The sequence below is a fragment of the Cervus elaphus genome, chromosome 5 (assembly GCF_910594005.1).
Source record: "Cervus elaphus chromosome 5, mCerEla1.1, whole genome shotgun sequence".
In the NCBI taxonomy this organism is placed as follows: Eukaryota; Metazoa; Chordata; class Mammalia; order Artiodactyla; family Cervidae; genus Cervus; species Cervus elaphus.
In genome coordinates this window covers 24,148,047-24,162,444 of record NC_057819.1, presented here as the reverse complement: position 1 = coordinate 24,162,444, position 14,398 = coordinate 24,148,047, and the positions used below count along the sequence as shown (strand labels likewise).

At 43.5% G+C, this 14,398-nt stretch overlaps 1 protein-coding gene and 1 non-coding gene across 4 annotated transcripts in view; one reads left to right on the top strand and one right to left on the bottom strand.

The window, feature by feature from the left end:
* Window positions 1-14,398, bottom strand: part of GLT1D1 (glycosyltransferase 1 domain containing 1) — a 111,363-nt gene that overhangs the window by 89,658 nt on the left and 7,307 nt on the right. For all 3 annotated transcript variants that reach the window (XM_043902100.1, XM_043902101.1, XM_043902102.1), the window contains exon 2: window positions 2,150-2,298. In XM_043902100.1, coding sequence (XP_043758035.1) covers window positions 2,150-2,298 — 149 coding nt within the window. The remainder of the gene's footprint in view (window positions 1-2,149; window positions 2,299-14,398) is intronic.
* On the top strand, window positions 8,603-8,675 carry TRNAG-CCC. Its single transcript has one exon. It is a non-coding gene; the product is annotated as a tRNA-Gly (tRNA).

Genomic DNA, 14,398 nt, shown 5'->3' with positions numbered 1-14,398 from the left:
TTGAACCTTTGTCTCCTGCATCTCCTGCTTTGGCAGGCAGATTCTTTACCACTGCACCATTAAGTGATACCTATATGGGAAAAGAGGGTCCAACTTCCTATGGTGCAGGAGTGGGAGAAAGAGCTAGAAGATTAATAAGGCTTGATACAGTGCAGGGAAACAGGAAGTCACCTTTAGCAATGAAAAGTCTGAACATTTCAGGAGCTGATACATTTTGCTGAGTGAAGTGTCACCCCGTATGATGATTACTATAGATAATGTGGGGCCTCAAGTGACATACCATCTCCTGAAAAGCTGCCACTGCCGAGTCATTTAATTCATGTTTGGAAAAAGCCACTTGTGACTCAACAACAAATTATCTGTCCTGCCTCCACTCGGTAGCCACCGGGCTTTCGGTGAAGTCAAACTGACCTTGGAAGGGAAAAGAAGAAATATCCAAAAACTGTAGATAAAGCCAAGAGAACGATTGCCTGCACATCCTTTCAAGGTCCAAGAAAGCAATGTTTAAAGGTTCCCTGTGGATTAGCTTTCTAAGACTGTTGTGTGACTTCAGTATTTACTATTAATTAAAAGTACTTACTCTGTGAAGTTGTAATCAGGAATAGACTGAGATAGTTATATAGGTAGTTGTAGAGTTCCCAGTAGGGAATTATAGATAGAGAGGGACACCTAGGGAACTTTGGGAGACCACTGTAAGTTAATAAGCACTCAAGAAAGATATCAGGATTATTTTTCTAGATTCCACATATATGCGTTAATACACAATATTTGTTTTTCTCTTTCTGACTTACTTCACTTTGTATGATGACTCTAGATCCAGCCACATCACTACAAATGACTCAATTTCATTCCTTTTTATGACCGAGTAATATTCCATTGTATATATATGTACCACAACTTTATCCTTCATCTGTCATCAGACATTAGGTTGTCTCCTTGTCGGGGCTATCGCAAATAGAGCTGCCATGAACACTGGGGTACGTGGCCTTTTGAATGATGGTTTTCTCAGAGTATATGCCCAGTAATGGGATGGCTGGGTCATGTAATAGTGCTATTTTTTTGTTTTTTTAGGAACCTCCATACTATTCTCCACAGTGGCTGTATCAATTTACATATGCGGAATCTAGAAAAATGGTAGAGATGAACCTATTTCCAGGGTAGGAATAGAGACGCAGACATAGAGAACGGACATGTGGACTGGGGTGGGGTGACGGGGGTCGAGGGGACTAGCTGGGTGAATAGCAATGACATATATACACTACCGTGTGTAAACAGATAGCTAGTGGGAGGCTGCTGCGTAGACAGGGAGCTCAGCCCCAAAGCTTACAGTTGATCGCCCTGCTAGACATTAACCAGTTCTACAGCCAACCCCATCCTAATATCCTTTTTTAAAATTTTTATTATTTATTTATTTTTGGCTGCACTGGGTCTTCATTGCCGAGTGCAGCCTTTCCCTAGCTGCCACAAGTGGGGGCCTACTATTTGTTGGGGTGCACAGGCTTCTCACAGCAGTGGCTTCTCCTGCTGTGATGCATGGGCTCCAGGGTGCACCGGCTTCAGTAATTGTAGAACTCGAGCACAGCAGTTGTGGGACACAGGCTTAGCTGCCCCAAGGTGTGTGCAATCTTCCCATACCAGGGATTGAACCTGTGTCCCCTGCATAGACAGGCAGATTCTTAATGACTGGACCAGGGAAGTCCTCATCCTAATATTCTCTACTAAATTGCCCACTCCAGTCTCAGTTCCCCAAATGCTCTTTAAACTGGCTTTAGCATCTTAGTAGTTCCCTCATTACTAAAACAATTGAATAAACTCTCTCCTATGTGCTCACTTCTACATTTTGTGAAAGAGTCCCATTTTTAACTTTTGAACATTAGATTTTGAGTGAAGAAAAACGCATCAAGAACATTCACGATAAGACTCTTAATGTAGTAAAAACAGCTTCAGTATACATCCAATCTCAACTGGTGCGGTTACATCATTTTAGAAAATCACTCTGTTAAGAGCAAACTGAAAAGATGACTGTGTTCCTTCCATTTTGGAGCCGGATAAATGGGATAAACTGTTTCATCTATGTTTCAAGTTGAAATTATAGGCACTCCTGGTTTTCCTGACTGCTAGCGTATCACCTCTGCAGAGAGGGGGTTACCTTGCAAAAGTCTGCCTCCTCTATACAGATGCAGAGCCACAGCTGCCTCCAGGTTCTCTGCCTTGATGAAGTTTGAGATTTCAGATGGATTTTCAAAGTCAAAGGCATCTTTCAGAATACACACATGACCTGCAGCTTCTAGATGGTCCCTTTATCAAAAAATAAACAGAGAAAAAAGATAGGAAAACAAAAAATTAAAATGGAACAGGTTGCTGCTGTGGTCAAAACTTTAAATCAATCAAAACATTCATTAAATCAAAAGTTAATGATACATATCTTCTGAATTGTCCTCTAGAAGCAATCCACCCAAAATATATTCGTCTATCAGCCTCAAATACCAGAACTGGGACTGGGAACAGGACTGGGACCAAGGGTAGCAGAAAAGAAAGAGTAAATGTTAGTCGCTTCAATCGTGTCTGACTCTTTGTGACCCCATGGACTGTAGCCCGCCAGGCTCCTCTGTCCATGGATTCTCCAGGCAAGAATACTAAAGTGGGTTGCCATTCCATTCTCCAGGGGATCTTCCCGACCCAGGGATCAAACCCAGGTCTCCTGCATTGCAGACAGATTCTTTATTATCTGCACCACCAGGGAAGTTTCATCAACCCAAATAGAGATCAGTATAAAATTACAGTCCATACCCCTCAAAATACAATTGGGCTTTTAAATACATGAAATGGTGATCAACTTTTTAATGTAATCATATTTTCAATGTAGACTATTTGGAAAGTCTGCCATAGGCTTCAAGAAATAAACATACTAGACTGGGGAAGCAGGCACAAGCTCTTCTGTGGGCAAAGTAGCAACCACTAGCTGATTTAAAATGCACAAACTCTGTGATCAAATAACTTCCCTTCTCAGAATTGATTCTAAAAGCACACTCAGGTATGAGCGCAAAACAGGCATCCAGGAGTGAGCACCGAGGAAGCAAAAAACTTAAACCGACCTCCATGTGCAACAGTAGGGGACCGGTCATATTACAGTGCAGATGAGGCAATCGAGCCCGATGCTGTGAAAAAAATGCAGATCACTGTGAAGTTATTTAGAATGAACTCAATACACACTGTTAATGAAAAGAGAGCAAGTGAAGAACCCTGTGTATATAGAGCATGTGTGCATAGAATATCTGTAGAAAGATACAGAAGAAATAGATAACAATGATTCTGTCTAAAGAGAACCAGGGACCAGAGCTGGGGAGAGACTATCTTCTCATCACGCACCCTTTTGCATGGCTAGATACTTTGACCAGGTGCTATATTATTAAAAATAATATAGTAAATCCCTAACATACATATGAGTTCCATTCAGAGAGCTCATTCACAAGTCTAGTTTATTGGTATGTTCAACAAAGTTAGCCTAAGTACCCAGCTAACACTATCAGCTATATATTACTGTACTCTAATAGGTTTATAACACTTTTCACACAAATAATACATAAAAAGGAAACAAACACACAAAAATAAAGAAAACATTTTTAACCCTACAGTACAGAACCTTGAAAAGTACAGCAGTGACAGCTACATGACCGCTGCTTTTGTGCTTGCTTCCAGATATCCTGGGCTTGAAATAAAGATACCCCACCACTGTCCTCTATCCAGTACTGCATAGTAAAATACACAAAAGCACAAACAACTTGTAGACAATGCACACATGTGACAGTGTATGCCAGACACAGGACTGACTTCTATGGTTAGACATGCGAATGCACATTCTGCATTTTTAAAAATCTGTGATGTTCATAAGTGGAACTTACTGTAATTGCTTGAGATGTATGTGTGTGAGTATGTGAATGCACAGCCAATCCAACTTGGCCTCTCCCTTGCTTAAAACCCTCAAATGGCTAAGAGTAGCCAGCCCAATTGTCAACTCTGCGAGAATGGGGCATGGATCTGTCTTGCTTCCCGAATATAGCAAGCAGTGATGGCTGGATGTGTCTCTGGGACCAAGTCCAAGCGCCCTAGCCTAGCACACAGCGCCCTTCATCTCCCTCTTCCCCCACAAGGCCAAGCGCACCCCACTCTTGCCACCCTTAGCTCCAGTCCTGCCTTCCATCTGGAGGATGTCCAATGCATCATGCCTTCTGAGCCCCCTGACACGGCCCCAACATTCCCCAACTCCAGCTCCCTTCAGTGAAACTTGACAGCCTCTGCTCCTAATGTAGCTGTCTCCTCACTATTTCCACTGTGCTCCAAGCCCATCGCTACTACCATCCCTCTGGGCTGCAGTCACATGAGCAAGGCAGTCACATCACACTTAGAGTTCCTATTACAGAACAGAAAAACCATCAAGGACCTACTGTTGGTAGGGGACAGTTGCAGAGGAGACTCTATACTCAATATCTTGTAATAATCTATAAGGGAAAATAATCTGAAAAAAGAAAATACAGCTATGACTGAATCACTTTGCTGTATACCTGAAATGAACACAACACTGTAAATCAACTATACTCCAAACACATAATCAGAAAAGAACAAACAGAAAAACACAAAATCAGCACGTTGGTGGCAATCAAGGACACTTAAAATTACTCTTGAAAAGTTCTTAAATCATCCAGAAGGTACTGGAGTACAAAGTTCAAACCCAACATAGCCATTTCCTTCCTAATTCCAGTGATAATAAAGATGGTTATTCTTCAGCTAAACAAGAGAGGAGTTAGTTGGGTGGCACTTAGGGGCGATATTGTATCAAATAAGAAGAGTAAACATAGAAGAACAAGGATCTAGAACATTCAATCCAAATGATCATAAAATGATCAACTTCCTAACACAGTGGGAGCCTCAGCAGAACTCAGGTCTTTAGAAGATACATCAAATCTTCCAGCCCACCTTCACTCTGGGAAATATGGTGAGAATGATCACCAATACTACTACGTGAATGATAAATTTTTTTTCTCTCTCTCTCTGTTTTCTCTTTTGTGCTGTAAATTAAATGCACAAGGCTGCAGCTATCACCTTGCCAAGAAAGAAAAACTAAGGTCTGGAGACTTGAGCTCTGCTCTTACAACTTATTGAGTATCTTTTTCTTATCATTTCCACTGTTAACGCTGATTGACCCCGTCACCGCCCACCCCCCCCCCACCTAACCTCCCCCCGCCCCACACTCCTTTGGAAATGCTGATGGCAACTGTTAAGCAGACCGGGAAAGAAGCCTGCAGGCTGTCTAGTTATCTGCTCACTTCAGCCTAAAAATACACATCATGCAAAAATAAGGACACAACGAACTTCAGAGCATAATTGTGAAATGACTGTTATTCCATCTTTAAAACTCTAAAATGAGAAGCCAAAACCAAAGGTGTTGGGAAATGGAAAGGAAACAGTTTGAATTCTACTTAGGAAATTTATACCTGAGAGATTTCTGGCTGTTGCAGAATCTATTGAGCAGGGCACATTGGATTGGGTGACTGGGTACAGATAATGCCTTGTTTTTCGTCTATTAAACACATTTTCAAATGGCATTTCAACACTAGCTTTATGATCTCATAAATATTTCAAAATAGTCTTTTTTTTAATCTTAATTCTCTATGGACCCAGACTTGAGCCTTGTTTCCTGCTGATTTGTTTCAGGTTGGCCAAAAAGTTCTTTCTGGTTTTTCCATAAGATCTTAAGGAAATAACACCTTTAAACTGCTTTGTCCTTGTTCCTTCTGAAACGAAGCAGGACCCTGTGGGGCGCCGGGGCACAGGAGCCTTTCTGTTCGGCCTCCATGACCTCCACTGAGTTCCAAAAGGCAGGTTCCAACAGTTGCTAATCAGAGAAGGAAGGGGATACAGAGACAGGAGAGGAACAGCCAAGAAGCAATAGTGCAGCCTTGGGGCAGGGTCCTGGTTTAAGATTACCTGAGTGCAGGCCGTGCACACACCCTAATCCTATCAGCAACACCACCCTTGGACCATTGCTATAAAAATCCTCACCAAATTCTTCAGGGTTGGGACACACAGTTTCAAGGGCTCCCCTTTGCCTGGGAAAGCAATAAAGCTATTCTTTTCTACTTCACCCAAAACTCTGTCTCCGAGATTTGATTCGTTAGGGGAACCACGGACTGAAACCACTTGCCCTGGCCAGGCACGATAGGAACCACTTGCATTAGTTATGTTAAACAGGAGGTCCTCGAAAGGAATGTAGAACTAACAAGTTAGCATCAACCAGAAGAATTAAAGAAAGGTCAAAAGAAAAGAGAAGACGCCAGTACATAGGTCCTACCAACCTCCCAGAATCCTTCTCACTGGAATCTATCTTGGCTGAGCCATGCAACCGCCACCAGGAAGGACCCTGAGTCAGAATTATCAGCCAGAGACAACCTGGAAACTAACCTCATGACCGTAAAACCTGAGACAGCAAATCACGTGGCAGAGCAGTTCTCCTGGGTTCTCTTACCCTGCTGCTCTCCATCCAAGTCCCCTTCCCAATAAAGTCTCTTGCTTTGCCAGCACGTGTATTTCCTCCAACAATTCATTGTCGAGTGTTAGACAAGAGCCCACTCTCAGGCCCTGGAAGGGGTCCCCCTTCCTGCAACAGATTTGGCACCAGTACACAGAGGCTGATCTTTCAGCATCCCTGGGCTTCCCCAGGAGCCCAGCTGGTAAAGAATCTGCCTGCAATGCAGGAGACCCTGGTTCAATTCCTGGGTCGGGAAGATCCACTGGAGAAGGGATAGGCTACCCACTCCAGTATTCTTGGGCTTCCCTGGTGGCTCAGCTGGTAAAGAATCCACCTGCAATGTGGGAGACCTGGGTTCAATCCCTGGGTTGGGAAGATCCCCTGGAGAAGGAAACAGCTACCCACTCCAGTATTCTAGCCTGGAGAATTCCATGGACTGCATAGTCCATGGGGTCACAAAGAGTCGGGCATGACTGAATGACTTTCACTTTTCACTTTCCATGAGTGATAACTTGATTCAACTAATAAATTCCCTGAGCACCTGTTATGTCCCAGGAACTCTGGCTTATTTGGCTTAGCGACAGCTTTTTTTTTTTTTTGAGAACAAAAGCATCTCCAATAAATTAAGAGACTTTGAGCATGTTCCAGAAATTGACTGAACCTCCTTGCACACCCCTGACTCAAGATTCAAAGATTCAGTAGGACTCTACTTGCTTCCACCTGGCTGAAAGCCATCCTATTTAATTGAGTGCACAAACAGAGCTTAATCATTTGTGTGTTTAACCTATATGGATTTTGATAAACTATGATGTCTCCATTAAAAAAAAAATAGCAAGAAAAACTGATACAGGACAGGCAACACAGACTGCATTCCATTCCATAGCCAGGAGCCCCTGCATGATCCTGAGACAGGAAACAGGAATCTAATATTCCTTAAGGCCATCTCAGCTTGTGGGCCTCTAAGTGTGAGCAGTGGGCTGGGCCCATTGATTCTCATAGAACATTGCACCTAATGCCAACCTGGTGTTGACATTAATGTCCCGTGATGTCAACCTGGCTCAACTATGGTTCGCCTGGGGGGAAAGAACGTCGTGTCACTGGTGGGGTGAAGTCACCTGTGTTGAAGTGTAGGATGTCACACTCTGATAATATTTCAAGAAGTTCTGAGATGTGGGACTTCCCAGGTGGTCCAGTGGTTGACAGTCTATCTGCCAGTGCAGGGGACATGGGTTCAATCCCTGGTCCGGGAAGATCCCATATGCCTCGGGGCAACTAAGCCTGTGTGCCACAACTACTGAGCCCACAAGCCACGACTACTGAGCCTGCACCCTAGAGCCCTAGCTCTGCAACAAGAGAAGCCACCACAGTGAGAAGCCCGTGCACCACCATGAAGAATAGCCCCTGCTCACTGCAACTAGAGAAAGCCCATGTGAAGCAACAAAGACCCAGTGCAGCCAAAAATAATTAAGTAAATAAAAGCTTTTTTAAGAAAGGAAGTTCTGATAAGAGAAACCATGCTGGTCTTGAAACCATGATGAAGCTCAGCAAGATGAAGACCTGTCAAGGCAATGCCCACATAAACCCGTGAGCCCTAGCTCAGGAAAGTAAACTGGAGAGGACACTGCCCACCCCCTTGCCTCTCCATAAATGCAGTGAGATAATAACAGCACACTTGTGGGATATGGTGTTACCTTGCATATTATCTCCTTGGGTGAGTTCTGCAAACTGTAAAGTGAATCTACTTTTTAATGTGATTCTAGCAGAGTCTTGTACTCGAGAGATTACTGTTAGGAAGTCACTCTTTTTAAAAGAATGCAAACATACAGTCACAAAACAGGTACAGCATCTAGATCAAGTCTCCTGAACCCAAAAGACTTCTGAGCTCAGACTAATGAAGTAAATGAACTTGGGGAGAAGGGGAGACAACAAGAAATGAGGGGTCCTACACCAAATGGAAGAGACAGGTCCCATCTTCAGGGTGAGTCCTACATTGTCTAATAACAAAGCCAACTGAGCACTGGAAATGTGGCAAATTGAAAAAAGATGTGCTGAGTGTAAAATATACATACAGGAACTTCCCTGGTGGTCCAGTGGCTAAGACTCTGCACTCCCAATGCAGGGGGCCTGGGTTCGATCCCTGGTCAGAGAACTAGACCCCACATGCTACAACTAAGAGTTCTCATGCCACAGCTAAAGATCTTGCATGCCACAACTAAGACTCGATGCAACCAAATAAATAAATACAGCTCAATCATAATTTTTGTATTGACAACATGTTGAAATATTATTTGGATATACTGAGTTCATAAGACTATATTATTAAAATTAATTTGATCTGTTTCTGCTTTGCTTAAAGTGACTCCTAGAATGTTTTAAATGACACACGTGGCTCCCTTTGTGTCTAAACAGATGGGATTACATCCTCTTCAGCTCTAGACTCCCTTCATGGATCATTGCCTTGTCATGGAGAAGGGGGTTGCATAACAATGAAGCTGTGAGCCATGCCATGCAGGGCCACCCAAGGTGGACGGGTCACAGTGAAGAGTTCTGACAAAACGTGGTCCACCGGATGAGGGAATGGCAAATCACTCCAGTATTCTTACCAAGAGAACCCCATGGACAGTATGAAAAGGCAAAAAGATATGACACCAGAAGATGAGCCCCCCAGTTTGGAAGGTGTCCAATATGCTAATGGAGAAGAGCAGAGGGCACTCATGAACAGCTCCAAAAAGAGTGAAGTGGTTGGGCCAAAGTGGAAACAACACTCAGTTGTGGATGTGTCTGGTGATGAAAGTAAAGTCTGATGCTATAAAGAGCAATACTGCATAGGAACCTGGAATGTTAGGTCCATGAATCACGGTAAACTGGACATGATCAAGCAGGAGATGGCAAGAGTGAACATTGACATTTTAAGGATCAGTGAACTAAAATGGATAGAAATGGGCAAATTTAATTCAGATGACCATTATATCTACTATTGTGGGCAAGAATCCCTTAGAAGAAATGGAGTAGCCCTCAGTCAACAAAACAGTCCAAAATGCAGTACTTGGGTGCAATCTCAAAATGACAGAATGATCTCGTCCACTTCTAAGCAAACCATTCAACACAGTAATCCAAGTCAATGCCCCAACCACGAATGCTGAAAAAGCTGAAGTTGATCGGTTCTATGAAAACCTACAAGACCTTCTAGAACTAACACCAAAAAAAAAAGATGTCCTTTGCATCAGAGGGGATTAGAATGCAAAACTAGGAAGTCAAGAGATACCTACAACATTTATTTTTCCCTTAAACCTTCAAAAATTGATGCTTTTGAACTGTGGTGTTGGAGAAGACTCTTGAGAGTCTCTTGGACTACAAGGAGATCAAACCAGTCAATCCTAAACAGAATCAGTCCTGAATATTCATTGGAAGCTGAAACTCTAATACTTTGGCTACCTGATGTGAAGAACTGACTCATTGGAAAAGACTCCGATGCTGGAAACGATTGAAGGCAGGAAGAGAAGGGGATGACAGAGGATGAGATGGTTGGATGGCATCACTGACTCGATGGACATGAGTTTGAGCAAGCTCTGGGGAGTGGTTATGGGCAGAGAAGCCTAGCTTGCTGCAGTGCATGGGGTTACAAAGAGTCAGACACAACTGAGTGACTCAACAGAACTGAACTAAAACTTCAAAAGTTCAGAGGACTGCTTTTCCTCTTTCCTTTACTGATAAGTATCAGTAAAGCTTTCACTCTGAAATGTGTCACCTCTGTCAACTATAAATTGGCACTGGCTAAGAGCATTTGCCAGTGACTAAACAAGAACAAGGGCATTTGCCATCTGCTTCTGTGGAGATTGAACCCTGTGCTACTGCAGCTGTTGACCTTCAATATCTGCTGAGGGAATCCAGGGTGGAGTGAGACACTGTGCTCCAGGAAATCTGGTGGGACAGGTCTTTAGATAGCTAGATATTTCCAGGAACTGATTTCATGATCCCAAACTTTGTATCTTTTCATATCTAGGAAAGCACTAAATCCCTTCATGGTGACATCAGCTCCTCATGACTAGCAGAAAACCTTGTGTAAAGTAAGCACTCAATTGCATTTAAGTCCCCTATTGACCTTCCTTCCTCCCACTGCCTCTTTGGAGCAGTCTCTCAGAGCTATCTGAGGTGCTGTCTCCCAGGCTACAGCCCTCATTTTACCCCAAATAAAACTTAACTCACAACTCTCATGTTGCACATCTTTTTTGTCGACACCTCGATAACATCCATTTCCACTTCCCCTCTTCCTGCAGCCTTGAACATCCCCATTGCTCATTTCAGTGTGAAGCACTCAACTCCAGGATCCAATCAGAGCATGCCACCTACGCATACAACCAGCCTGGGGCAGGCACTCTGGGACTCGGGACTGCACCTTCAGGCACTCAGACTTGTGTTTCCTGCTGGGCTTGAGTTGGGAGGTGCCAGCAGACAAAAGCTGACAAGAATGGGAAGTGGATCCAAGACACAGAGAGCAACTGACTCCCATCCATACCATCTTAACAGTAATATCATGTCTGAAGTCTGCCCTACCCTCAGACTTTTTACAGGATAAGCAGCTAAATCCCTTTCCTTGTCCATGCAATTAGGGTTGGGTTTTCAATGACACGAGGCTGCAAATCTCTGCTACTATTATAGACCATCGGATTAGAGACTTTCTTGCTCTTGATCTAAAATCCTGCCTAGCTTCTCATAAACCATCAGGATCTCTAATCACAGAGGTGACCTTTCCCCAAGGCCCTTCATCCCTTCCACAGCAACAGTACTCTGACCTCAGAGGGTCACAAAGCCCCTCCCTGTCCCCTATTTCTTGTTTGTAGAAAAAGGCTTTCCTAGACCCTCCCTGAGTTCCAAAGAGCAGACTCAAGCAGTTACTTATTAAGGAAGGGAGGGAACATAGAAACAGAATAGAAGCAACCACCAATTGTTCAAAACAAAACAAAAAAGTAATAAATAAAAATTTTAAAAAGAAAAACAAACTCCCAAAAATAGAAAATATGAAAGGATAATTTAGTGATAAAGCAAAAATCCTGTTCACAGACATACAGAACAAACTTATAGGTTGCCAAGAGGATGGATGAAGGGAAAGGATAGTTCCAAAGTTTGAGATTGACTTATACACACATATTTTAAATGAATAGTCAACAAGGACCTATTGAATAGCACAGGGAACCTGCTCAATGTTATGTGGCAGCCTGAATGAGAAGGGAGTTTAGGGGAGAATGGATACATGGATATGTCCGGCTGAGTCCCTTCACTATTCACCTGAAACCATCACAACATTGCTTGTTAATCAGCTATGCCTCGACACAAAATAAAAAGTTTTAAAAAAGGAAAATTACAGCAACAACAACAAAAAGAAAACCAGATATCTCAAGGGAAGGAATTGAAGACTTTTCTATGTATTGGGAAGATGCAAGAGTCTGGGCTTGCTGAAATCATTCCTTTGGTATGCACCTCAGCTATCCAGGGCCAGTATCCTGGGTTTTCACATCCTGAGATTCCTCAGGCTGCAGTCTAATGTCTGCTATTAATAGACGGCAGGTATTCTTTCCTTCCTGAGTTTCCTCAGCGCTCACCAGCTCACCATCAGTGGTGGCTGCAATCGCCAATGACTGTGTCGTCCTTGTCTACTGATATGGCAGGAAATATTCAATTTTTCACATCTCTTACATCATCTGTCTCCTCTGCTACATCATCCCAGGTCCTTCCCAACTGTTTTCAAGCCTGTACTCTCCCTTTGTTCCCATGTCAGCCACCTCAGTCCCTCACTCCAAATCCCGCTAGCATTCAATCCAGAACCTTCACCAGGCAGCGACTGCCAGGCCAGCTGCTCTCTCTTGCTAACTCTTCAAATGCCTCCACTTCTCAACTCCACAAGCTGCTTCCTGTCTTGGGGCATCCCCACAGGCGGGTCCCTTGGCCAGAAATGCTGTTCCCAACCTTTCTCCCTCTTCACCCAGCTAACCCACAGGTTTTAAGCTCCCGCTTAAAAAGTTATTTCTCTTGGGATTTTCTGGTGAGCCAGTGGTTAAGGTTCCATACTTCCAAGGCATGGGGCGTGGGTTCCATCCCCGGTTGGGGAACTAAGATTCCACGTGCTGTGCAGTGTGGCCAATGTAAATAAATAATAAAAAGTAAATAAATAAAAAGTTTTTTCTCATATGCAAACATTCACCACAGCCCTATTGACAGTAGCCAGTAAGTGCAAACAACTCAAATGTCCTTCAGCTGATGGATGGACAAGCAAAATGTGACATGTCCATAAATGCAATATATTATTCTGCTATAAAAGAATTAAGTACTGATGCATTCTGCAGAGTCTTCAGAAAGGACCATATAGAGTATGATTTCATTTATATGAGATGTCCAGAAGAGGCAAATTCATGGGGAAAAGATTATTGGCTGCCTGGACCTTGGGGAGGAGCACTGGGGGATAGTGTGGGGATGACAGCTAATGAGTCTGGGGTGCCTTCTGAGATGGCTAAGAATGTTCTGAAGTGAGATAGTGGTGATAGTTGTGTGACTTTATGAATATACTAAAAACCACTGAATTGGATGCTTTAAAAGGGTGAATTTTATGGTATGTGAATTATATCTCAATTAAAAAAAAACTGCATGAGAAAGGAAAAGCTATTTCTCTGGGGAGCCTCCCAGACCCTCTAGAAATAGGTCTGTCCTTTGAACACACTCATGTGTGTGTGTGTGTGTGTGCACACGCACTCAATCATGTCCAACTCTTTGTAATCCCATGGACTGTAGTCTGCCAGGCTCCTCTGCCCATGGAATTTTCCAAGCAAGAATACTGGAGCAGGTTGCCATTTCCTACTCCAGGGGATCTTTCCAACCCAGGGATCAAACCCACATCTCTTGCATCTCCTGCATTGGCAGGTGGAACACACTCTTACCACCTGGCAGTTCCTCCTAGCACTGATCATATTGTAATTAAAGAATCTGTGTGATTGTACATTCGTGCTAGAATGCTGAAACCTTCTTTCAAATGACAGGGCATAGCACTGAGCTAATGTGCTAAAAATTCTCTGGCTGAGCAGCTGCTGGCTTCTGCAGGGTTCACCTGTCCTCCTCTGTTCCAGAGCCTTCCCAGCACTGTGCCCCTGGAGATACTCAATAATAAATATTTGCTGAATGAAAACAATAAGCCACAATGATTTTATCAGAGGAGAAGATGAAAGAGCCTCTTCCCACTGACTTAATGTATACCTGCAGTTTCTGAAACTGGGCAGGACCCTGTGGGGCTTCTGGGTATGGAAGCCTTTACAAGAAATAGGCTTCATACAGACTCAGTGACCTTCCCTGAGTTCCAAAGAGCAGGTTCAAACAGTTGCTCATCAGGGAAGGGAGGGGTTGCGGAGACAAGGGAAGAGCAGTCGAGAAACAATACTGCAGCCTTGGGACAGGGTCCTGGTTCCATGTCAAGGGGTTCACAGAACAGTATCTTTGAGCTCTTCTGCAGAGCCAAACCCCCAGCAACACTTGATGGTTACAGCAGAGTTCAGACCTATACCAGCAGAGGGTTCCCTGGGCAGTAGGGTCAGGGCTGTACTAGATGTGATGATATTTACTTTCCTCCTTTTTTTTCCCCTCCAGTGCATTTCCACAAAGTCTTCTGTTTGCTTCTGTTATCTGAACTACTTCCCATCAAATAAAATCACTTCACGCTGTGTTTCAGATGGAGGAAAAAGAGAACACACAACCACACACCCCTGTAAGAAGTCTGGCTCTCTCAACACAGGAACACTGCATTCACTCTGGTGTCAGAGCCCTGGCCCAAGCACTAACTTTTAGAACTCCCTACTCTGCTGTGTAATTCTGGTTTTTTGTTTTTAATTT